Source organism: Mobula birostris, chromosome 16 (assembly GCF_030028105.1).
Source record: "Mobula birostris isolate sMobBir1 chromosome 16, sMobBir1.hap1, whole genome shotgun sequence".
Taxonomy (NCBI): domain Eukaryota; kingdom Metazoa; phylum Chordata; class Chondrichthyes; order Myliobatiformes; family Myliobatidae; genus Mobula; species Mobula birostris.
The window spans coordinates 68728916-68755098 of NC_092385.1; the positions used below are offsets into that span (position 1 = coordinate 68728916).

A 26183-nucleotide genomic window follows, 5' to 3' on the forward strand; every position below is an offset into this window, starting at 1 on the left:
AAATACAATGTTAGCATTCATTTCAAGAGGCTTTATAAGGCATTGGTTAGATCGCCCTTGGAGTATTGGAAGCAGTTTTGGACCCCTTATGTAAGAAAAGATGTGCTGGCAGTGGAGAAGGTCCAGAAGGTTCATGAGAATGATTCTAGGAAAGCAGGGGTCCCCAACCGTTTTTGCACCGTGGACTAGTTTAATATTGACAACATTATTGTGGACTGGCCCGGGGGGGGGGGGCTGGGGGCCGGGGTGTACAAGTTCAGAAGTGCGTGACAGGGAATGAGGAAAGGTACAGCTGACTCATATAGTTTCATATCGTTTCTTCGTGGCCCGGTAGCACATGCTTTGCGGCCCGGTGGTTGGGGACCACTTAAACTTTAAGGTATAAGGAATGTATGATGGCTCTGGGCCTGTACATGTTGGAGTTTAGAAAAATGAGAGAGGATCTTATTGAAACTTATGAAATATTGAAAGGTTTAGACAGAGTGGATGTGGAGTGGATGTTTCCTATACTGGAGGAGTCTAGGACCAGATGGCACTGCCTCAGAATAGAGGGACGTCCATTTAGAACAGAGATGAAAAAGAATTTCTTAAGTCAGAGGGCGGTGAATCTGTAGAATTCATTGCAATGGATGACTGTGGAGGCCAAGTCATTGAGTATATTTAAAACAGATGTTGAGAGATTCTTAGTTAGTCTGTATGTCAAAGGTTACAGGAAGATGACAGGGCATTGGGGTTGAGACAGATAATAAATCAGCTGTGATAGAATAGTGGAGCAAACACGATGGGCTGAGTGGCTTAATTCTGCTCCTGTGTCTTATGGTCTCCAATCCTGTACCTAATAAAGAGGCCTCTGTGTATATTCTGCTTTCTGGCAGGAATAAATGTTGTTGCATTGACGGATGATCCATTTATGCAGATAAATTGGTTTATTATTTGTTATCACATGTACTGATCACATCAGGACATTGGGATAGTACAAGGGGAAAGCAATTAAAAAAATACAGAATAAGGTGTTACAGAACAGGAAAAGTGCAGTACAGGCAAGCAACAAGGTGCAAGACCATGACGATCTAGATTGTGAGGCCAAGACTCCATTTTATCATACAGGAGGTCTGTTCAATAGTCATAATAGTGGGATAGAGTGTGTTGCTACATGCCTTCAGGCTTTTGTATCTCCTGCCTGATAGAACGTGGGGGAGGGGGTAGAAGAGGGAATATTCCAGGGTAAGAAGGGTTTTTGACTGAATTATGTTCACTGCTTTACTGGGGTAGCACAGTAAAGCAACTTTACTGGGATAGCACAGGATGGTCCAGTCCCTGGCTGTGAAAGGAGGAGGGTTGGGCATGGAGATAGCAACCCCTCCTGTAAAACTCCAGAGCTACAGAAATACCAACAGAAGCTCTAAAGACCTTATCCCTGGGAGAGGAAGGATACACCAAGAAGATGGGCTACACACCTGGAGACAACGTGAAAGTCTGGCCCAGGATATAGGACTCTGGCGAGCTATACTGTCGGCACCCTATACTCCAGTAGGGGTGATGAGGTTTAAGAAGGTGATGATATTGGTTGTTTTACTGAGTATTGAGAAGTGTAGACAGTGTTGTTCGAGAGAAAACTGGTTTTTTGTGCTGTGCTGAGCTACATCCACAAGCCTCAATAGTTTCTTGCTCTCAAGCAGGGCAGTTGCTGTACCAAGCTGAGATGTATCCAGGTCGGATGCTTTCTATGGTACATCTATAAAAACAATAAGGGTGAAAGGTGAAATGTTGAATCATTTGGCTTTGTGAGGAATTAGAAGCTCTGGAGTGCTTTTTTTTTGGGCCATGGCATCTACACAGTTGTACCAGGATGGGCTATTGTCATGTTCACTCTTAAGAACTTGGAGTCAAGTTTTTAAACTCAGCATCATTGACATACACGCGAGCATAAAAAGTAGAAGCAGGAGTAGCCATCTGGCCCATTGTGCTTGCTCCGCTATTCAACAGGATCATGGCTAATCAAGTCATGGACTCAGCTACATCTATGTGCCTTTTCCCCATAACCCTTTATCCCCCTGTATGCAAGAATCTAATTGTGTCTTAAATATACTTTCAATATACATTTACCGTACAGGAGTGGAAGCTGGTGTGGTCTTCTGCTGCTGTAGACTATCCACTTCAAGGTTCGATGTATTATGCATTCACAGATACTGTTAAGATTTGTGGTTATTTGGGTTACTGTCACCTTTCTGTAGCTTGAACCAGTCTGGCTGTTTTCCTCTGACCTCTCTCATTAACAAGATGTTTTTGCCACAGAACTTCTACTCACTGGATGTTTTTGTTTTGTGCACCATTCTGTTGTGTGTGAAAATCCCAGGAGATCAGCAGCTTCTGAGATATTCAAACTTCCCCCACCCGAATCAGCAATCACTTAGATCACATATCTTCCCCATTCTGATATTTCATCCGAACAACAACTGAACCTCTTGACCACGTCTGCATGCTTTTATGCTTTGAGTTACTGCAACATGATTGGGTGATTAGATATTTGCATTAACAAGCAGATGTACTTAATAAAGTGGCCTGTGTATTTAATGAGGTAGCCTCTACTCCCATCTCCCTCTGCACAACAGCATCCTGCAACCTTTCCCCAATTTAAAGAATAAGGTGTGTGTACTGTTCCCCTTTGACCAACTTATTGTTGCCATGACAACACACCTCTAGACTCTATCCTCTTGAATATATAGGCTCTCCATTTATTGAACATATCAATCTAATATTCATTAACACAGTTTATGACCTTTCAGACATGCAACAGATGTGATGCAAATATTCATAAATCCTTTTGCTGATGATTAATACAACATTTTCAGTATAGCTGGCTGGTGCTGTAGATTGTGGATCCAGATAACACTGTGCAGTCCAAACTGATACTCCAGTGCAAGATGGTGTCAAGTGTAAACCTGCCTGGTTTCTAGACCGTTACTTAAAAATGGTAGCCCCTTTGCCAATAACTTCTTAAAGGAACAATGTGACAAAAGTTACTGAGCTTTTAAGACCATAAGATATAGGAGTTGAGTTATGGCAATTGGCCCATTGAGTTGCTCTGCCATTCCATCCTGGCTGATTTATTTTCTCTCTCAACCCTATTCCCCTGTGTTTTCCCTGTAACCTTTGACTTGGCCTCCAGAGCTGTCGTTGGCAATGAATTCCTGATTCACTAATGTCTGGCTAAAGAAATTCCTCCTCATCTGTGTTTTAAAGGGACAAACTTGTATTCTGGGGCTGTGCCCTCTGATCTTAGACTCCCCTATTATAGGAAACATCCTCTCCACATTCACTCTGTTCTAGGCCTTTCATTATTTGTTAGGTTTCAGTGAGATCCCCCATGTTGGGATTAGTGAACACTTAGTTCGTACTGCATTACAATATGTGATCATACCACTGGAGTGCTTTATCCATATATATTATTCACTTATGTACATGAACTATTCAGCAGCTTGTACCCCGGTAATTTATTATCATTGTTCACTTCAAGTTTTTGCTATTGTTTGAGTTATTACTTTTCTTTCTGCCAAAATATTTTTCTGATGGAATTATTTAAAGGAAGAATGTAGGCTTGAATGCCATGTGAATTTCTTCATCATCTATTGTGATTACTTTAACATTTATCTGAATCTATGTAATAGGCAATGTCTCATCCAAAGGGTGGGATTCCCTCAGTAATAAATTTCAATTGGTAATCAAGTCATTATATTATGCATCCCTTAACATTATACGTATATAGAAAAGAACTAAACTTGACTACTCATACTGTGAATGTATTGCTTTGTTAAGTTTCGAATATTGGTTTTCTTGGGGTTCCTGCTCTTCCAGGTAATTGAGGCAAATGAATAAATAAAATGGAGAAATGTGTAATTACGAACACACTCACAATGATATCATTGGAGTTCATGCAACAAATAATTAAAGCCAGTAAAAGTGGTATTTACTTCAAGTACCTTCCATTTCGCTTTGGCAAAGTTCTTTTCAATTTGAGCACAAACACCGTCTTTTATGTTCTTGTCTGAAGCAGCGTTTCCTGAAATCCTGAGAAGGCAAGTATAATCAGGGTTCTTAAATGTAAACCAGAATATTCTGAAAGGCCTTGAACATTCTCACTTCACACTCACCATTCATGATTAATGGCTTCTTGAGCTGTTATTCTGGAATCCTGATCGACCTCCATTAAACGGCTCACCAGATCTTTTGCTGGTTAGGAATAAAAATATCTTTGTATTAACCAAACTTACATCTGTGATAAATCCTTACAGTTTGTTGCCATATTTTGCCAGATTTGGCAATAATTTTATTCCTATTAAAAATTATGCTTTTTTCAATAGAAGTTGTCACCCTTATATATATGCTTCAAAAATATATTCTTCAAACTTGTATTTTTGAATTTAATTATACATATTTGTTAACAAATCAAGTATCATAAGAACAAGAAAAATGTCTCAAAAGGGGATTGAATTACATTCATGCACCACGATCAAATTATTTGTTGTTTGCTCTTTTATGTCAATTAACTGTTAATCATGGAACAACAATCTATTGGAAGAACTCAGCAGGTCAAGCAACTTCTCTGACAGGAAAGGAATTGTTGCTCTTTCAGGTTGAAACCTTGCATTAATACTGAGAGTGGAGAGGTGAGATGGCCAGTTTAGAGAGAAGGGGTGTGGCAAGCAATGATTCCAAGGCGATTTGTAGACTGAGGAGCGGTGTAAGATGACAGGCAGATAGTGCCCACAACTCACTAACCCTAAACATATGTCTTTAGAATGTAGGAGGAAACTGGAAGCCCGAGAAGAAACCCATACAGTCATTGGAGGAACATACAAACACCTTACAGACAATGATGATAATCGATCCCTGATCTTAATGCAGGCTGCTGTAAATTGTTGTGCTACCACTATTCTGATGGTCCACTCTCATTCCCGAGTCAGGGTTTTGACCTGAAATATTGACTGCCACCCTTTTCCCCTACAGAAGCTGCTTGACCCACTGAATTCCTTAGAGCAGATTGTCTGTTGCTCTATTTTCTGGCACCTGTGGTCTATTGTGTCTCAACTATTAAACATTGCTCCCCAAAGGCATAACCAAGGGAGATAAGAATGAATGAAGTCAAAGATGACCCAAAGGGTACTACTACCACACCAATTTCCAACCTTAAGCCACGTAAGAAGATATTAGGATTGATTAACAAAAAGTTTGTTTAGATTGGTAGATGTTATTAAAGGAGGAAGTGAGGTTTAAGAAGGAAGTTTTAGTGCCTAGGGCCTGGGCTGCTGAAAGTTTGGCTGTCAGTGGCGTAATGAATAAAATGCAGGTTGACTGAAGGGCTAGAACTGGAGGAAGTCAGATTTTTGAAGGCTTGAAATAAAATCAGAAAGTTTTGGGGATTTCTCAGCAGGTCGAGCAGCACCTGTGAAAAGAGAAACAGATTTAATGTTTCAGGCCAATGACCTTTCATCAAAGCTGAGGAAAGTTTTGAGATTCAGAGGAAGGAGGGGAAAGGAGAGAACACAGAGAAAGGTCATAGAGTCATAGCCATAAAGTCATAGAACACTACAGCACAGTAACAGGTCCTTTGCCCATCTAGTCTGTGCCGAACTGTTATTCTCCCAGTGCCATGGACCTGAATGTGGACCATAGCCCTCCATATCCCTTTTGTTCTTGTACCCATCTAAACTTCCCATCTATTGCAGTCATACCTACATTCACCACTTAGTTTTGTTTTGCATGCTATCCTTTCAGATGAATTCATTACAGCAGTGCATTGAGGTAGTACAAGATGAAACAATAACAGTGCAGAACAAGTGATACAGTTCCAGAGAAAGTGCTGTGCAGGCAGACAATAAGTTGAAGGTCACAATGAGGTATACTGTGATGTCAATATTCCATTTTGTAGGACTAGGGAACCACTTAATAGTATAATAACAAAGAGATAGAAGCTGTCCTTGAACCTGGTAATTGTGCTTTCAGACTTTTCTATCTTCTGCCTGATGGGAGGGAGGAAGAGGAGAGAATGGGTAGGAGATATCTCTGATTATCCTGGCTGCTTTACCAAGTGCCATCTGAATCTGGAAACCAGCATTCCTTAAGTAAATTAGAGAATGGTGGAGATCCTAATTCATTCAAGAGGTTGAAAAACGTATCTGGGAAGACATAGATGGCAAACATACAAATTCTCCCATCAAAGTACTTGGGACAGTTATAATAATCAGGGCCTGGATCAAGAACGTTTTCAATACACATGTAAATCAAGGAAAATAGTAAGCAAATGGAGATGACCTATTGTTGATCAGGTGAGGGCCTCTGTTAGTCAGAGCTGACCATGGATATTGCGGTCCTAGCTGTGTAGATACGCAAGCCTGGGCAGTATGATATGGAGAGCAAGCTGTTGCCCATATAGCAAGCTTCCCTCCTCCACGGATCCAATGAACCCAAAGGAACAGCAGAGACTGATACCGTTTGGTACCAGCAGTGTCGCAGGAATTGCCAGTCAACATTGAACTCAAGAACTGCCTTAGGACTCCAGCTCTGGATTTTTCCATTGGGGTTTACTCCCAATGCCTTCCCCTTGAGAGCGTACAGTCACAAGGCAGTGGAGGTTTGAGATCAGTTTTCCTTCTCCTAGATGAGCTGACAAGCCGCATCTACCGGAAGTGACTGGTTTCAATGCACCAGTAACCCACTTCTGCCCCTTCTCCTGTCATTACAAATGGTTCCACTAGGAACTGGATTTGGTTGTCAGAGGCTCTTTGAGGTGCATGCTATTGGGAGCATTTAATGGGCAGTGGGAGCTTGTCCCCAATACCACCCACCCCCCTAGCTGTAACAACCTTATATCTTGATCAGATATAATTTACCTAAATTGGTGGAGCAGGCTCAGGGCCAGAACCTGAATTCCCTAGCACAGACTTAATGCTCACCTGCATCTGAAATGTCATCCCAATATGGGGAATCAAATTCATAGTCTCCAGCCAGAATTTTTCGGAATAGGTTTTTGTCGTGGTTTTCATAATCCTCATCATCATTTTCATCATAGAAAGGTGGGTTCCCTGATAATCTGAGAGAAAAGAGGCACAGACTGAGGATTGAACCAGACTCCACAAGATTTTAAATTAAGTTACTTACCAGTTAGCATGAAGTCAGTAACTTAATTTCCGCTACCGGAGTTGAGCATTTAATCTATACTGTACTTCAGTGTGATAGTGAGGAATACCACCATGTTCTGGTGTGGAGGAGTGGGGGCAGTACTGTGGTGGTGGGGAGGCATCTCCTGAAAAGGAGATCCTTATTGTCAGAAGAGCTGGTGGGAGAATGGGGGTCCTTCACGTCAACACTCAATATTGGCAATAGCCAATATTATTTATTTATTTATTTGGATATACAGCGTGGAATAAGCTCTTCTGGCCCTTTGAACCCAGCAACCCCCGATTTAACCCTAACCACATCATGGGACAATTTACAGTGACCAATAAACCTACCAATCAGTACATCTTTGGAATATGGGACAAAACAGCAGTGTCTGGGGAAAACACACACATTCCATGGGGAGAACCTGCAGATGGCATCAGAATTGAACTCTGAACACCAAAGCCCTGAGCTGTAGTAGTGTCATGCTAACCACTATGTTACTTTGGTGCCCAAAAATCTAGTGTTACAGGCTGAGTTTCTCAGTGGTTTCGTATGGCTCTGGGTTTAATTATATCTGGGGCAAGATCCTGGTAGTCATTGGTCATTTCCTTTATCCTGACCCCTTTAAGTGGATGGATGAGGGTTTGGGTATTCCTCCAATTGATGGGGAACTTGGATGTGATTTTTTTTGAGAAGTGTTGTCCTCATGGCATTTATTTATTTAGAGATACAGCGTGGAATGCCACCCAGCAACCCACCTATTTAACCCCAGCCTACTCACAGGACAAGTTATAAAGACCAATTAACCTACGTCTTTAGACTGTGGGAAGAAATTGGAGCACTCAGAGGAAACCCACGCACACACAGGAAGGGCGTACAAACTTGCTACAGATGGTAGAATTGAACTCTGAACTCCAATGCCCCACGCTATAATAGCACTAACTGCTATGCTACCGTGGTACCTCAATCTTGAAGTGCCTTCTGGAGAGGGGGAATTCACCTGGCATTTGAAGAAATCACTTCCTTATATTTAAATCGGAATAAACATACTACCCCAGCAAATTGGTTATTAATGTAAACTACACATTTCACTGTATGTTTCAATGTTCACATGATAAATAAACTTGAAATTTGAATCAGCATATTCTGTACTAATTGACCTTAAGTGGGCCGGTCCGTAGCTGCTGCTTCTCACATTTCTTTGGCAGTTATGGGACTACTTTCTGAACTGTGGGAACATTCTATGGGAACAATATGGTCTTCTGGAAGGTGACATCCATTGTTCTTGCAATCTCCTGAGCCACCACTTTTCAAAACTTTGCCATGCAAGGATGATGTATCACTGTTCAATGCAATTTATATCTCCAGTGCTACTATTTTCATGAATGGTAATTAATTTCAATGCCTTATTCACTCCAGAGCTGTTGTTCAAGGCATTTAAAATTTTTTGAGGTATAAAAAATGATTATTTAAAAGCGTTTAATTGAAGTAAGGGGAATTATGAGGCTATCATGTAGGAAATTGGAAACTTAAATTGGAAACAGATGTTCTCAGGGAAAAGTATAGAAGAAATGTGGCAAATGTTCAGGGGATATTTGAGTGGCGTTCTGCATAGGTACGTTCCAATGAGACAGGGAAGTTATGGTAGGGTACAGGAACCGAGGTGTACAAAGGCTGTAATAGGTCTAGTCAAGAAGAAAAGAAAAGCTTGCAAAAGGTTCAGAGAGCTAGGCAATGTTAGAGATCTGGAAGATTATAAGGCTAACAGGAAGGAGCTTAAGAAGGAAATAAGGAGAGCCAGAAGGGGCCATGAGAAGGCCTTGGTGGGCAAGATTAAGGAAAACCCCAAGGCATTCTACAAATACGTGAAGAGCAAGAGGATAATAGTCATAGTCATACTTTATTGGTCCCGAGGGAAATTGGTTTTTGTTACAGTTGCACCACAAATAATTAAATAGTAATAAAACCATACATAATTAAATAGTAATATGTAAATTATGCCAGGAAATAAGTCCAGGACCAGCCTATTGGCTCAGGAGTTGTAAAGTTTGATGGCCACAGGCAGGAATGACTTCCTATGACGCTCGGTGGAATGAGTCTTTGGCTGAATGTACTCCTAGGCCCAACCAGTCCATTATGTAGTGTATGGGAGACATAAGACGTGAAAGAATAGGACCTATCAAGTGTGACAGTGGGAAAGTGTGTATGGAACCGGAGGAAATAGCAGAGGTACTTAATGAATACTTTACTTCAGTATTCACTATGGAAAAGGATCTTGGTGGTTGTAGTGATGACTTGCAGCAGACTGAAAAGCTTGAGCATGTAGATATTAAGAAAGAGGATGTGCTGGAGATTTTGGAAAGCATCAAGTTGGATTAGTCGCTGGGATCGGATGAGATGTACCCCAGGCTACTGTGGGAGGCTACGGAGGAGATTGCTGAGCCTCTGGCAATGATATTTGCATCATCAGTGGGGACGGGAGAGGTTCTGGAGGATTGGAGGGTTGCAGATGTTGTTCCTTTATTCAAGGAAGGGAGTAGAGATAGCCTGGAAAACTATAGACCAGTGAGTCTATAGTGAGTCTATCAGTGGTTAGTAAGTTGATGGAGAAGATCCTGAGAGACAGGATTTATGAACATTTGGAGAGGTATGATATGATTAGGAATTTGTCAAGGGCAGGTCCTGCCTTATGAGTCTGATCGAATTTTTTGAGGATGTGACTAAACACATTGATGAAGGAAGAGCAGTAGATGCAGTGTATATGGATTTCAGCAAGGCATTTGATAAAGTACCCCATGCAAGGCTTATTGAGAAAGTAAGGAGGCATGGGATCCAAGGGGAAATTGCTTTGTGGATCCAGAACTGGCTTGCCCACAGAAGGCAAAGAGGGGTTGTAGACCGGTCATATTCTGCATGGAAGTCAGTCACCAGTGGTGTGCCTCAGGGTTCTGTTCTGGTACCCTTACTCTTCGTGATTTTTATAAATGACCTGGATGAGGAAGTGGAGGGATGGGTTAGCAAGTTTGCTGATAACACAAAGGTTGGAGGTATTGTGGATAGTGTGGAGGGCTGTCAGAGGTTACAGCGGGACATTGATAGGATGCAAAACTGGGCTGAGAAGTGGCAGATGGAGTTCAACCCAGATAAGTGTTAAGTGGTTCATTTTGGTAGGTCAAATAAGATGGCAGAATATAGTATTAATGGTAAGACTCTTGGCACTGTGAAGGATCAGAGGGATCTTGGATCCGAGTCCATGGGACGCTCAAAGCAGCTGCGCAGGTTGACTCTGTGGTTAAGAAGGCTTACGGAGTATTGGCCTTCATCAATTGTGGATTTGAATTTAGAAGCCGAGAGGTAATGTTGCAGCTATATTGGATCCTGGTCAGACCCCACTTGGAGGACTGTGCTCAGTTCTGGTCGCCTCACTACAGGAAGGTTATGGAAGCCATAGAAAGGGTGCAGAGGAGATTTACAAGGATGTTGCCTGGGTTGGGGAGCATGCCTTATGAGAATAGGTTGAGTGAACTCGGCCTTTTCTCCTTGGAGCGACGGAGGATGAGAGGTGACCTGATAGAGGTGTATAAGATGATGAGAGGCATTGATCGTGTGGATAGTCAGAGGCTTTTTCCCAAGGCTGAAGTGGTTGCCACAAGAGGACACAGGTTTAAGGTGCCGGGGAGTAGGTACAGAGGAGATGTCAGGGCTAAGTTTTGTACTCAGAGAGTGGTGAGTGTGTGGAATGGGCTGCCAGCAATGGTGGTGGAGGCGAATACGATAGGGTCTTTTAAGAGACTTTTGGATCGGTACAAGGAGCTTAGAAAAATAGAGGGCTATAGGTAAGCCTAGTAATTTCTAAGGTAGGGCCATGTTCGGCACAACTTTGTGGGCCGAAGGGCCTGTATTGTGCTGTAGGTTTTCTATGTTCTATTTAACAACTATGCTACTTCCTTATTCTGCATAGTATTTCTTTTGGCTTATTTCTGAACTTTGAAAGTTAAAAGGAAAAGATTATACAAACTGAATTTATTTTTTAAGATTATTTTAGTATTCTACTTCCCCTTGTCAATGATTCAGACATTCTTTGCTGATTTCTGATTTACTTTCCCCATCCCTAGTCTTATTGTTTTCTTTGTCAACACTTTAAGCCTTTCCTTTTGACTTAATACTATCATTTACTTCTTTTTCTGGCCGCACATGGAGCATTTTCCTGTTGGGCTTTAGACATAGTTATATACATTCAGTGGCCAGTTTAATCGGTACCTCTTGTTCACGGTCTTTTGTTGCTGTAGCCCATATACTTCAAGGTTCGATGTGTTGTGCGTTCAGAGATGCTCTCTGCACACCACCTGGTTATTTGAGTTACTGTCACCTTCCTGTTAGTTTGAACCAGTCTGGCCATTCACATATGACCTTTCTCATTAATAAGGCACTTTCGACCATAAAACTGACGCCAGCTGGATGCTTTTTGTTATTTGCACCATTCTCTGAAAGCTCTAGAGGCTATTGTGTGTGAAGATCCCAGGAGATCAGCAGTTTCTAAGATGCTCGAAGCACCCTGTCTGGTACCACCAATCATTCTACAGTCAAAGTCACTTAGATAATATTTCTTCCCCATTCTGATGTTTGGTCTGAACAACAACTGAACCTCTTGACCATGTTTACATGCTTTAATGCATTGAGTTGCTGCCACAAAATTGACTGATGAGATATTTGCATTAACAAGCAGGAATACAGGTGTCCCTAATAAAATGGCCAGAGTGTATTTGTTGTAAGCTATTGTTGGCCCAGAAAGAACTACAGTTTACAAATCAGTAAATTTGAATGAATCAAGACAGTAGAGGCAGATAGACCAATTGCCTTTGTTTTTGCCATGAGGGAGAAGGTTTTATTAAGAGACTCTATGTTCTCCATTTTGTAAGCTAAAGCCACTCTGTGTTATAAAGTAGACACAATGACGCTGAACTAGGGATCATTTCCAAATAAGAAGTTATCTGTGAGGTGCTCTTTGGCTGGATATAACATGCAAGTTTTTGACAGTCTTTGTATCTGTTCAGCATGACCAAGCTAGTTGCTGATTCAGAACAAATAGCCATAAATAACTGATTGTCACTTGCTGGGAAGAGGGCAATAAATGGAGGTGGCCTGGAGCAGAGCCAATAAAAAGGTGTTAAAGGTCAGACACATGACCTACAGCCAATGACACTGGAATGTAATATTTGAATTGATAAGGAATAATCCAATAGCAAATGTTTCAAGTGTGCTGCAGCGATGACTCAATAGGAGATTCACCATTGTGGATGTGAGTTGGCCCACAGATATGTGGACATGGGATTACGAGGAACATGTGGCCAGCAACAGAAGCTTTTTTAACTGGTATTATATTTTCAGTACTCTAACTGTTCATGAAACGTCAGAAAATCTTAGTAGGTGTGCACCCAGGTACTTGTTTGTGTAAGTTCATGTGCTCTTCCATTGAGACAATAAAGGTACTTATCAGTAATTACAGGTACTCTCTGTGCCTCCTTGATTATTATACAAGGGGTGGTTATTGTCACACTATGTATTAATTTGTCAAATGTGGGCAATTGCTTGTCTGCTGCTATAACTTTTAAGAAAGGGTTCTCAGCTTCTTAGCTAGCTCGTGTCATTCATAGTCATAGTCATTCATATCTTTAGGACTCTTGTCAGGATACTCTGAACAATTATGGCATAAGGCATTCCTGTCTATTGGCCCATTCTAGCTTCAACATACTCAGTTATTATTATCTGGATTAACATTTATGGAATGATATAGAAGGAAGCTGTCTTGGCCCGATAAGTCTATGCCAGTTTACAGAGCCGCCCCTTTCCTTCTGTAATTCTGTCAATTAATTTAATTCCAATAATTTTACTATCTATCTACACTATGAGCATTTTACAGTGGCCAGTTAATCTAGCAACCCACACGAATGTGGGAAGAAATTGCAACAGCTGGAACAAACCATGTGGTCACAGGGAGGATCAACTGACTCCATGTGGAGCGCAGCTGAGCTTGGAAATGAAGCTGGATTAATGGAGTTGTGAGGCAGTGGCTCCAGTAACTTCGTTGCTATCACTTTAGAAAATTTTCTTTGTTTTGGTCTATCTAATAGAACACAGAAAACAGCATCGCACGTGCAGCATTGTGAGCAATTTTGGGTCTCTTTTCTATGAAAGGATGCACTGGCATTGGAGAGGGCCCAGAGGAAGTTCACGAGAATTATCGCAGGAATGATAGGGTTAACGTACAAGGAGTGTTTGATGACTCTGGGTCTGTAGTCACTGGAATGTAGAAGAATGAAACCTATCATATCTCATTGAAACCTATCATATATTGAAAGGCCTAGTGTGGGCATGGAAAGGATATTTCCCATAGTGAGGGAGTCCAGGACCAAAGGGCATAGCCTCAAAATTGGCTTTCTCTTTAGAACAGAGATGAGATTCCAAGACAAGGAATTTCTAGAATGCCTACGAGGTGGCTTTTTAGAGCAGCTTATGTTTGAGCCCACTAGGGAATCAGCTACTCTAGATTCGCTGTTGTGTAATGAACCAGATTTTATTAGAGACTTCAAGGTAAATGAACTCTTAGAGGCAAGTTATCATACTATGATGGAATTCACCCTGAAATTTGAGAAGGAAAGCTAAAGTCAGATGAATTAGTATTACAGCGAGTAAAGGGAATTACAGAGGCATTAGAGAGGAATTGGCCAGGATTGATTGGAAAAGAACAGGATTGATTGGGTGATAGCAGAACAACAACGGCTGGAATTTCTGGAAGCAAATGGGAAGGCACAGAATATATACATTCCAAAGAGGAAGAAGTATTGTAAAAGGCAAGATGACACAACTGTGTCTAACAAGAGAAGTCAAAGCGAGGGCAGATAAGAGTGCAAAAATTAGTAGGAAGTTAGAGGATTCGAAAACTTTTAAAAACCAACAGAAGGCAACTAAAAAAGTCATTAAGAAGGTAAAGATTGAATATCAAAGTAAGCTAGTCAATAATATTGAAAAGGATACCAACAGTTCCTTCAGATACGTAAAGTGTAAAAGAGAGGCGAGAATGGCTATCAGACTGCTGGAAAATGATGGTGGAGAGGTGGTAATGGGGGACAACAAAATAGCAGATGAACTGAATAAGTATTTTGCATTAGTCATCACTGTGGATGACATGAGCAGTTTTTTTCAAATTATAGCAACAGCAAAAAACCATCAACAAAATGGAGATTTATATGGTGCAAAACAAACATGTCCAATATATAATTCATAACAATAAAGAAAAAGCACCCAAAATAAAATCATGTAAGATTAGTATCCTCTCCAACCACCCACTAAAAAATCCCCCAGGCCAACCATTTGTGTGTACAAAAGAAAAAATTAATCGGAGCATTTGACCCCACAGAGCTGTAAATATATATATATAAAAAGAAAATATAATGCCGACTACCAAAACTATAATGTTGTGTAATGAACAAAAAAAAATCACAACAAAAAACCGTAAAACTTACAGGGAAAAAAGCTGTAAGTAAGGGATTGTAGTACAAAAAAAGGATAAACTTAATCTAAAGAGGAGTTATGAAAGTATTCAAGAAAAGGTCCCCACACTTATGAAACTTTGTCTGAATTAAGAAGTGAATAATGAATCTTTTCAAGGTCCAAACAGGACACAATATCACTAAGCCATTGAGCGTGAGTGGGTTATTGCAGTTTTACCCTGACATTAGTCCCGTTTGTGATAAGTGTAAAGAGGGTGAGGCTTCTCTTATCCATATGTACTGGGCCTGTCCTAGTCTAGAGAAATTTTGGAGAGAAGGTTTTTCAACCCTATCTCATATTCTTAATTGCCACTTAGAACCTAACCCGCTGATTGCTCTTTTTGGCACCTTGGGTGAAGTAGACATGCACTTGAGTCCAACTAAACGTCGAACATTATCTTTTGCCTCTCTCTTAGCTAGACGGTTAGTTCTTCTTAGGTGGAAAGATGCTGCCCCACCCACTCATGCTCAATGGTTTTTTGTAATATACAGTATTACTGTTTTTGCACATCTTTTTAAACCCATTCAATATATGTAATTGATTTACTTGTTTATTTATTATTATGTTTTATTTTATTTATTTTTTTTCTCTCTGCTAGATTATGTATTGCATTGAACTGCTGCTGCTAAGTTAGCAAATTTCACGTCACATGCCAATGATAATAAACCTGATTCTGATTCTGGTAGAAAGTCCAGATGTCAGAGGTCATGAAGTGTGTGAATTTATCATTTCTGGAGAGAAGATTCTTGAGAAACTGAAAGGTCTGAAGGTAGATGAGTCACCTGGACCAGATGGTGTACATCCCAGGGTTCTGAAAGAGGTGGCTGAAGAGATTATGGAGGCATTAGTAATCATCTTTCAAGAATCACTAGATTCTGGAATGGTACTAGAAGACTGGAAAATTACACATATAACTCCACTCTTCAAGAAGAGAGAGAGGCGGATGAAAGAAAACTATTGGCCATTTAGTCTGACATCAGTGGTTGGGAAGATGTTGAAGTCGATTATTAAGGATGAAATCTCAAGGTATTTAAAGGCACATGATAAAATAGGCTGTAGTCAGCATGGTTTCCTCAAGGAAAAAAATTGCCTGACAAATCTGTTGGAATTCTTTGAAGAAATAACAAAGTAGGATAGACAAAGGAGAATTGGTTAATGTGTACTTGAATTTTCAGAAGGCTTTTGTCAAGGTGCCACATATGAGGCTGCTTAACAAGCTACGAGCTCATGGTATTATGGGAAAGGTTCTAGCATGGATAAAGCAGTGGCTGATTGGTAGGATGCAAAAAGTGGGAATAAAGGAAGGCTTTTTTGGTTTGCTGCTGGTAACTAGTGGTGTTTTACAGAGTCTGTGTTGGGACTGATATTTTTGCATTCCATGTCAATGATTTGGATGATGGAATTCATGACTTTGTTGCATAGTTTGCAGATGGTATGAAGACAGGTGGAGGGGCAGGTAGGTTTGAGGAAGTGGAGGGGCAGGTAGTTTTGAGGAAGTAGAGAGGTTACAGAAAGATTAGGAGAATGGGAAAATAAGCGGCAGATGGAATGCAATGTTGCAAAGTGTATAAGACATGCACTTTGGTAAAAGAAATGAAAGAGTTGACTATTTTCTAAATGGAGAGAAAACACAAAAAACTGAGGTACAAGGGGACTTAGGAGTCCTTGTACATGATTCCCTAATGTTAACTTGCAGGTTGAATCTGTGCTGAGGAAGGCAAATGTGGTTTCAAGAGGACTAGAATATAAAGGCAAGGATATAATGCTGAGACTATATAGCTTGGATGAGGCCTCACTTGGAGTACTGAGAACAATGTTGGGGTCCCTCATTTTAGAAAGAATGTGCTAAAACTGGAGAGGGTTCAAAGGAGGTTCATGAAAATGATTCCAGGATGAATGGCTTGTCATATGAAGAACGTTTGATGACTCTGGTCTTGTATTCACTAGAATTCAGAAGAATGAGGGGTGCCTTAATTGAAACCTATCGACTCTTGAAAGACCTTGATAGAGTGGATGTGGAGAGAATGTTCTGTCTAAGACCAGAGGACACAGCCTCAGAATGGGGGGGGGGGGGGGGGTTATCCTCTTAGAACGGAGATGAGGAGGAATTTCCTTAGCCAGGGGTTGGTGAATCTGTATAATTCATTGCCACATTTGGGTATATTTAAGGCAGAGGATTGATAGGTCTTGATTAGTAAGGGTGTCGAATGTTACAGGGTGAAAGCAGAAGAATGAGAGCTACGATTGAATGCTACAACATACTCGACAGGCTGAATAACCTAATTCTGTTCCTATGTTTTACGGTCCTATAGTTCAGCACATGAACTTCAGTGTATGGAGTCTACACTGACCATGATGCCAATCTAATTAATTCCTTTCACCTGCACACGGTTGTTATCCCTCTATTCCTTTTCACCGTATGTGCCTGTCTAAATGCCTCTTAAATATTGCTAATGTGTCTACTTCTAACATTTTCCGTACCAGAAAAAACTACCTTATGAATGTTCTTAACTTTCCCCTTCTCACCTTAAACCTATGTCCTTTGGTCTTTGACATTTCCATCCCAAGAAAAATATTCTGACTGGCTCATCTAAAGATTGAGTGAGCTGGGCTTTTCTCTTTTGAAAAGTTGAAGAGAAGGAAGATGAGAGGTGACTGGATAGAGGTACATAAAATGATAGACAGAGCTAAAGCCAATGCTTTTTTGCCCCCAAGGTGCAAATGGCTAATACAAGCGGGCATAATTTTAAGGTGATTGGAGGAGATGTCAGAGCTAGGTGATAGGAGGAGATGTCAGAGCTAGGATTTTTATATAGAGAGGGAAAGCTTGCATGCAATGCATTGCCAAGGGTGGTGGTAGAGGCACATACATAATGGGCATTTAAGAGACTCTTAGATCACATGGATGATAGAAAAATGAAGGCCATTTAGGAGGGAAGGGTTGGATTGATTTTGGAGTCATTTAAAAGGTTGGCACAATATTGTGGGGCAAAGAGCCTGTATTGTGCTGTACTGTTCTATGATCTATGTTCTATGCCTTTCTTAATTTTATATACTTAAAGCTCTTGAGAAAAAAATCAAAGTTTGTTCAACTTATCCTTATGGCTAATACTCTTTAGTCCAGGGAACATCCTGCTGCATCTTCTCCAAAGTCTCCACATCCCTTTTGTTTGGCAACCAGAACAACACACAGTGCTCAGATATGAGCTGACTAAATTTTTATACGTCTATAGCTTGAACAACATTCAAACTAAGATAGTACAAAGGTGAGGATGATCAAAAATAAAATTAAATTGGCAATATTGCTATTTTAACTTGTGCAGGTCTTCCTGGAAGCTTTATATACCTCACTACTAAATGCTAGCAATTAATAAAAACGATTTCCCGCTCCCTCCTCTTATGAGTCTAAGTGATGTCATACGTACAGTATATACATGATCACTCCAATAGCCCAGCAGTCAACTGGCCGTCCATATTTCTGTCGTCCAACTACCTCAGGAGCTGCAAATAGACATAACACATATAAAAAACTCTGAGCAGTTTGGGGGAAAAATTGTAACTTCTGAAGACAAAACAGCTAAATATGCAAAAGAAAAAAGGAAGTTATGTAGAGCTAAGGTGAAAGTGTGTAAATACTTGTCACAAGTATAATGGCAGCCTTCTTTTATGCTGAATCACTTATGATATTTTCCTGATCCAGTCTACTGAAGACATAATGTGCAGTCAGCAGAACTCTGTTGAATGGGGTTGAGTTGGTAATGCACAAAAGGTCCAAGGTTACCAACAGTTTTCATAGAGTGGTCAGCAGTGGAAAGAGTGAACAGGTTCAAGTTCCTGTGTGTCAACATCTCTGAAGATCTATCCTGGGCCCAACATATTGATACAATTACAAAGGCAACATGGCAGCATTTACATTGCATTAGGAGTTTGAGAAGATCTGCTATGTCACAAGCAAATTTCTACAGATATTCCATGGAGAGCATTCTGACTGGTTGCATCACTGGCTGGTATGGAGGCTCCAATATACAGCAGCAAGAAAAGCTGTAGAGAGTTGTAAACTCACCTATCTAGAGTTGTAAACTTTATCATGGGCATTATCCACATTCGAGGACATCCTCAAAAAGGCGATGCCTCCAGAAGGTAGCATCCACCATGAAGCACCTGACCATCCAGAACATGCCCTCTTCTCATTACTACCATCAAAGAGGTGGTACAGGAGCCCGGAGACACATACTCAACATTTTTAGGAAATCTGCCGTCAGATTTCTGAATGGACAATGAATGTATGCATGCTCCCTCACTATTTTGCTCTTTTTCTGAAGTATTTAAAAAAAAAATTCTTTTTGTAATTTACAGTTTAGAGTTACTCTTCACTACTGCTGAGAACAAAAAAGTTCATGCCATAACGTCAGTGGCAATAAACCTTATTTTGATTCTAAATCAGGTTAATAGGGACAGAAAGTTCACAAGAAAGGGTGAGATTGCTGATATTAATGTTGGCCACATTTGTATGTTTTCATAAAACTTCCCGCTGTATAGTCAATCAGATGAAATAGCCAGGTATTGAGCAGTGAAGACTGTGACATTTTTGGACTGCACAGCAAGGTGGAAGAGCCTTCACTGCAGGTAGATTGTGACAGTGAGGGAGGATTTGGGTATAGGACATGCAGGCAGAGTGTGGGGGATTGTGGTAGAGGGTAGATTATAATGGGTAAGAGATTGGCATATTGGTAGGAGTGCATAGTTATTGGAAGTGATTGAGGGGATCAGAGTAAGGAGATTGCTGGATATAGTCGAAGGGCTGAAAGTCTTCCAGTGCAGAATTTTTGAAATGATGACAATTAGTTAGCCTGAAATAATAGCTCTGTACTTCTCTCCACAGCTGCTCCTTGACTTGCTGAATATTTCTAGCATTCTATGTAATTACAGAATTATCGTTTTGACATCCTGATTTAATTCAGTATGGCCTCACAAAGACCATCATGAAAAATTTCTTATTAATCACCAGTCTTTGTATGTCTTCGTTTCTGAGGGCTGTATGTGACAATTGAACTCTCCCTACATCTAGGAGATCTCAGTCAATGCACAAAATATGGATCTTTCCCTGAACACGAGGAATACTGCAGATGCTGGAAATTCAAGCAACACACATCAAAGTTGCTGGTGAACACAGCAGGCCAGGCAGCATCTCTAGGAAGAGGTACAGTCGACGTTTCGGGCCGAGACCCATCGTCAGGACTAACTGAAGGAAGAGCTAGTAAGAGATTTGAAAGTGGGAGGGGGAGGGGGAGATCCAAAATGATAGGAGAAGACAGGAGGGGGAGGGATGGAGCCAAGAGCTGGACAGGTGATTGGCAAAAGGGATATGAGAGGACCATGGCACAGGAGGCCCAGGTAGAAGGAAAAGGGGGAGGGGGGAAAACCCAGAGGATGGGCAGAAGGAGAAAAAGGAGAGAGAAAGAATGTGTGTATATAAATAAATAATGGATGGGGTACGAGGGGGAGGTGGGGCTTTAGTGGAAGTTAGAGAAGTCAGTGTTCATGCCATCAGGTTGGAGGCTCCCCAGACGGAATATAAGGTGTTGCTCCTCCAACCTGAGTGTGGCTTCATCTTTACAGTAGAGGAGGCCGTGGATAGACATGTCAGAATGGGAATGGGATGTGGAATTAAAATGTGTGGCCACTGGGAGATCCTGCTTTCTCTGGCGGACAGAGCGTAGGTGTTCAGCAAAATGATCTCCCAGTCTGCATCGGGTCTCGCCAATATATAGAAGGCCACATCGGGAGCACTGGACGCAGTATATCACCCCAGCTGACTAACTGGTGAAGTGTCGCCTCACCTGGAAGGACTGTCTGGGGCCCTGAATGGTGGTAAGGGAGGAAGTGTAAGGGCATGTTCTGCTTACAAGGATAAGTGCCAGGAGGGAGATCAGTGGGGAGGGATGAGGGGGACGAATGGACAAGGGAGTCGCGTAGGGAGCGATCCCTGCGGAAAGCAGGGGGGGAGGGAAAGATGTGCTTAGTTGTGGGATCCCATTGGAGGTGGCGGAAGTTACGGAGAATAATATGTTGGACCCGGAGGCTGATGGGGTGGTAGGTGAGGACCAGGGGAACCCTATTCCTAGTGGGGTGGCGGGAGGATGGAGTGAGAGCAGATGTGCGTGAAATGGGGGAGATGCGTTTGAGAGCAGAGTTGATGGTGGAGGAAGGGAAGCCCCTTTCTTTAAAAAAGGAGGACATCTCCCTCGTCCTGGAATGAAAAGCCTCATCCTGAGAGCAGATGCGGTGGAGACGGAGGAATTTCGAGAAGGGGATGGCATTTTTGCAAGAGACAGGGTGAGAAGAGGTATAGTCCAGATAGCTGTGAGAGTCAGTAGGCTTATAGTAGACATCAGTAGATAAGCTGTCTCCAGAGATAGAGACAGAAAGATCTAGAAAGGGGAGGGAGGTGTCAGAAATGGATCAGGTAAACTTGAGGGCAGGGTGAAAGTTAGAGGCAAAGTTAATGAAGTCAACGAGCTCAGCATGTGTGCAGGAAGCAGCGCCAATATGGTCGTCGATGTAGCAAAGGAAAAATGGGGGACAGATACCAGAGTAGTTTTGGAACATAGATTGTTCCACAAAGCCAACAACAAGGCAGGCATAGCTAGGACCCATACGGGTGCCCATGGCTACACCTTTAGTTTGGAGGAAGTGGGAGGAGCCAAAGGAGAAATTATTAAGAGTAAGGACTAATTCCGCTAGACGGAGCAGAGTGGTGGTAGAGGGGAACTGATTAGGTCTGGAATCCAAAAAGAAGCGGAGAGCTTTGAGACCTTCCTGATGGGGGATGGAAGTATATAGGGACTGGACTTCCATGGTGAAAATAAAGCAGTGAGGGCCAGGGAACTTAAAATTATCGAAAAGTCTTAAGAGCGTGAGAAGTGTCATGAACATAGGAAGGGATTGAACAAGGGGGGATAAAACTGTGTCGAGGAATGCAGAAACAAGTTCGGTGGAGCAGGAGCAAGCTGAGACAATAGGTCGGCCAGGACAGGCAGGTTTGTGGATCTTGGGTAGGAGGTAGAAACGGGAAGTGCGGGGTGTGGGAACTATAAGGTTGGTAGTAGTGGATGGGAGATCCCCGAGCAGATAAAGTCGGTGATGGTGTGGGAGACAATGGTCTGATGCTCCTTAGTGGGGTCACAATCGAGTGGTAAATAAGAGGAGGTATCCGCGAGTTGTCACTGTGCCTCAGCAAGGTAGAGGTCAGTATGCCATACTGCAACAGCACCCCCCTTATCGGCGGGTTTAATAGTAAGGTTAGGATTAGTGCGGAGGGAGTGGGGAGCAGAGCATTCAGAAGGAGTAAGGTTGGAATGGGAACAAGGTGCGGTGAAGTTGAGACGGTTGATGTCCCATCGGCAGTTAGCAATAAAGAGATCCAGAGCAGGCAGAAGACCAGAGCGGGGTGTCCATGAAGAGGAGGAGGGTTGAAGATGGGTTATTTATTTATATACACACATTCTTTCTCTCTCCTTTATCTCCCTCTGTCCCTCTGACTATACCCCTTGCCCATCCTCTGGGTTTTCCCCCCCTCCCCCTTTTCCTTCTCCCTGGGCCTCCTGTCCCATGATCCTCTCATATCCCTTTTGCCAATCCACTGTCCAGCTCTTGGCTCCGTCCCTCCCCCTCCTGTCTTCTCCTATCATTTTGGATCTCCCCCTCCCCCTCCCACTTTCAAATCTCTTACTAGCTCTTCCTTCAGTTAGTTCTGACGAAGGGTCCCGTCCTGAAACGTCGACTGTACCTCTTCCTAGAGATGCTGCCTGGCCTGCTGCGTTCACCAGCAACTTTGATGTGTGTTGCTTGATCTTTCCCTGAAATTTAGTTTAAAGTGAGATATGATGGGCTCTAAATGTTTTTCATCCATGTTTTACAATCCTGCCTTAAAAAAAACATCAATTAGTAGAAATCTCCCAGTAAGCAGAGAGTAACAATGTCAAAAACACATGTTTTCAATGCAGTCCACCATCTGCTACCTCATAACTGTAGGTGTAACAACACATACAGAATTCTAGAGGAACTCAGCAGGCCAGGCAACATCTATGGAAAAATGCACAGTCGACATTTCAGACTGAAACCCTTCGGCCAGACTGGGGGGAAGAAAAGGCTGAGGGGTAGATTTGAAAGGTGGGGGGAGGGGAGAGAGAAACATCAGGCAATATGTGAAACATGGAGGGGAAGGGATGAAGCAAAGAGCTATGAAGTTGATTGGTGAAAGAGACAGAAGGCCATAGAAGAAAGAAAAAAGGGGGGAGAGGGAGAGCACTAAAAGGAGGTGATGGGTGGGCAAGGAGATAACATGACATCGGGAAAAGGGGATGGGAAATGGTGAGGGGGGGTAGGCATTACTGGAAGTTTGAGAAATCGATGTTCATGCCATCAGTTTAGAGGCTACCCAAACGGAATATAAGGTGGTGTTCCTCCAACTCAAGTGTGGCCTATCACGACAATGGAGGAGGCCATGAATGGACATATTGGAATGGGAATGGGAAGTGGAATTAAAAGTGGTCTCCCAATCTACGTCGGGTCTTCGCCGAGAATCTACGCTCTGACCGCCAGAACAAGCGGGATCTCCCAGTGGCCACGCATTTTAATTCCACCTCCTATTCCCGTTCACTTGCCTCACTGCTAAACTGCCTCTACAGCCTGTAGACTTGCTTTTGGGAACTCTGCCTTTGCTATGTGTGTTTTTTTCATGGATTTTATTGTATTCTTTATTTACCTGTCACTGCTTGCAAGAAAATTAAACTCAAGGTTATATATGGTATACCTACTTTGGTAATAAATGTAGTTTGAACTTTGAACGTCCTTTAACATTTAAGAAAATTATTTTGGATTAAGTGATCCTAATTTTCTCAATCTGTTTATTACTGAGAATGTCGGGAACCGCGGAATCTAAAGGTTCTGATGCAGATTTGTCCCATCAATTTTTTTTGCTAGCTCTTTGAGGAGCAATCCAGTTATTCTATTCTGCTGCTATTCTCTGTATCTGAAGTTATTCTGAATAATCTAGTTATTCCATTCTGCTGCTTTCCCTCTGTATCTCTGCAAGTTATTCTCCTTCATGTATTTTTACTGTTCCTTTCTGAAACTCCTCTCGAAGCTCAGGATTTTTTCTGTAAATTGGTCATGAGGTGGACACCAGCCTTAAGATAAAGGATGAAGACTAGCTTTCTCTGTCACATGTACATCAAACCATACGGTGAAATGTGTTATTTGAGTCAAATCAAATCATTGAAGATTGTGCTGGCAGCCTCTAGTGTCACCATATATCTGGCACCAGTGTAGCATGCCCATAACTCTCTAATCTTAACCCCTATGTTTTTGGAATGTAGGTGGAAACTGGAGCATCCAGAGGAAACCCATGTGGGAAACATACAAACCCCTTAAAGACAATGGTGGGAATTGAACCTCGATCTTATAGCTGCTGCTGTAAAATGCTGCAGTAACCACACACTACTGTGACACACATTTTGTATGGTAATAGAAAAAAGGACACAAAGGAGTGAAAATGTTCGCAAAAATAGTGAAACAAGGTTACATAGGGACAAATGAGAGGCTGGAAGAAATACAAAGACAGGTTTAGGAACTACATATGTAAATGGGCCAAGTGGCAAGTAGGGTCAGTGAACTGCATTCAGAATTCATCCTGTGGGATTATGATGTAGAGACAATCACAGAAGAGTTGATGGAATAGAATCAGCCTCGCCCTTCAAAAGAGAATTGGCTAAGCTTTTGGGAAACAGCCATGGAGTACGACTAAGAGGCTTGTTCTGTTGGAAGCTGCAGTTGGCTGAATGGTACAGAATCAGAATTAGGTTTAATATCTCTGGCATATATTGTGAAATTTGCTGTTCAGCAGCAGCAGTACATTGGCGCACATAATCATAAACTATAAATTACAACATATATTAGTTATTAATTTATGAATATAAAAATATAAATTAAATAAAGTAAGTAGTGTAAGAAGAGAGCAAAAATAGTTAATGGACTATTCAGAAATCTGATGGCAGAGAGGAAGAAACTGTTCCTAAAATGCTGACAGTGTGTTTTCAAGCTCCTGTACTTCCTCCCTCGTGGTAGTAATGAGAAGAAAGCATGCCCTGGATGATGAAGGTCCTTAATGATCGATGCTATCTTTTTAAAGCATAGCCTTTTGAAGATGTCCTTAATGCAGGGGAGGATAGTGCCCATGGAGGAGCTAGCTAAGTTTACGAATTTCTGCAGTTTTTTTTTCTGATCCTGAGCAATGTCCCCACCATGCCAGATGTAGAAATTTGCTCGAGTCATTGGTGACATACCAATTCTCCTCAAACTCCTAATGAAGTATAGTCGCTGTTGTGTGTTTTTTATGTTGTGCTCAGGATTGATCTTGTGAGATGCTTACACCCAGGAACTTGAAACTGCTCACTCTTTCCACTTCTGATCCTTTAATGAGAACTGGTGCGTGTTCCCTCAACTGCCCCTTCCTGTAGCCCACACTCATTTCCTTAGTCTTACTGACGTTGAATGTAAGGTTATTGCAACACCACTCAACCAGCCAATTTACCTCACTCTATGACATGATATGATCAGATTAATGATCGAATGAATATACCTCTAACATCCAGTGAGGAAGTACTGTGCATTCCAATTCAAGTTCAAGTTTAATTGTCATTCAAATATACATGAATACAGCCAAACAAAACAGTGTTACTCCAGAGCCAAGGTGCAAAACACAGTATCAACAGTCACACACAGCACAAGGCATATATAGCACATATAAGACTGCAGTAAACATACAGTCACACAAAAAAATATAATTTAGCCGAAGTCCCTGAATCCATGGGGCCTAATCCGCACTACAAAAGAGGCCATGCAGCTCCCCTACAGTTGGTCTTTCCAATAAACCATTGAACTTGTAGTATTCTACATTACCAATATTCAACAGGGTCTTGTGATCACTGGAAAAACATCCAAGACAATCACTCGCTGTTAGACTGGTACTTGCTGAGACTCTTAATTTAACTTTGCCAATGAGTAATCACTTCTTACTGCAATTGTCTATCCATTAGTTAATTGGATTCACAGGGCCAACTTTGGAGCCTGATAGACTGGTAGTATGTAACAAAAACTCAGCTCTAGTGCTCAATGCATCATTTAAGTGGATGGGGACACCTGTGATACCTGTAGATATTACCACCAAATTCCTGGTATACATTTCTAGTGCAGGTTCTTTAAGGTTGTCATAGCCAAGGATTGGGGGGCAGGTGGTAGTGGGGGTAAACTCCCACGACCTATTAAATGCTCCCAGTGGCATGCATCTCAAATAGCCTCTGATAACCAACTCCTGGCCTTCACTTGTGACTTAGCTACTAAGCCCAGTGGAACTGTTTCTACTGACAGAAGGGGCAAAGGCGGGTTACTTAAAACCAGTTGTTCCTGAC

General features: G+C 41.8%; 1 protein-coding gene across 4 annotated transcripts in view; it reads right to left on the reverse strand.

Moving 5' to 3' along the window:
* Positions 1–26183, reverse strand: part of LOC140211208 (caM kinase-like vesicle-associated protein) — a 232373-nt gene that overhangs the window by 5208 nt on the left and 200982 nt on the right. For 2 of the 4 annotated variants that reach the window (XM_072280809.1, XM_072280807.1), the window contains exons 7-10: positions 18138–18213; positions 6954–7090; positions 4152–4230; positions 3972–4068 (exon numbers count right to left, since the gene is read on the reverse strand). In XM_072280809.1, coding sequence (XP_072136910.1) covers positions 3972–4068; positions 4152–4230; positions 6954–7090; positions 18138–18213 — 389 coding nt within the window. The remainder of the gene's footprint in view (positions 1–3971; positions 4069–4151; positions 4231–6953; positions 7091–18137; positions 18214–26183) is intronic. The other 2 variants (XM_072280808.1, XM_072280810.1) reach the window with 1 other exon arrangement.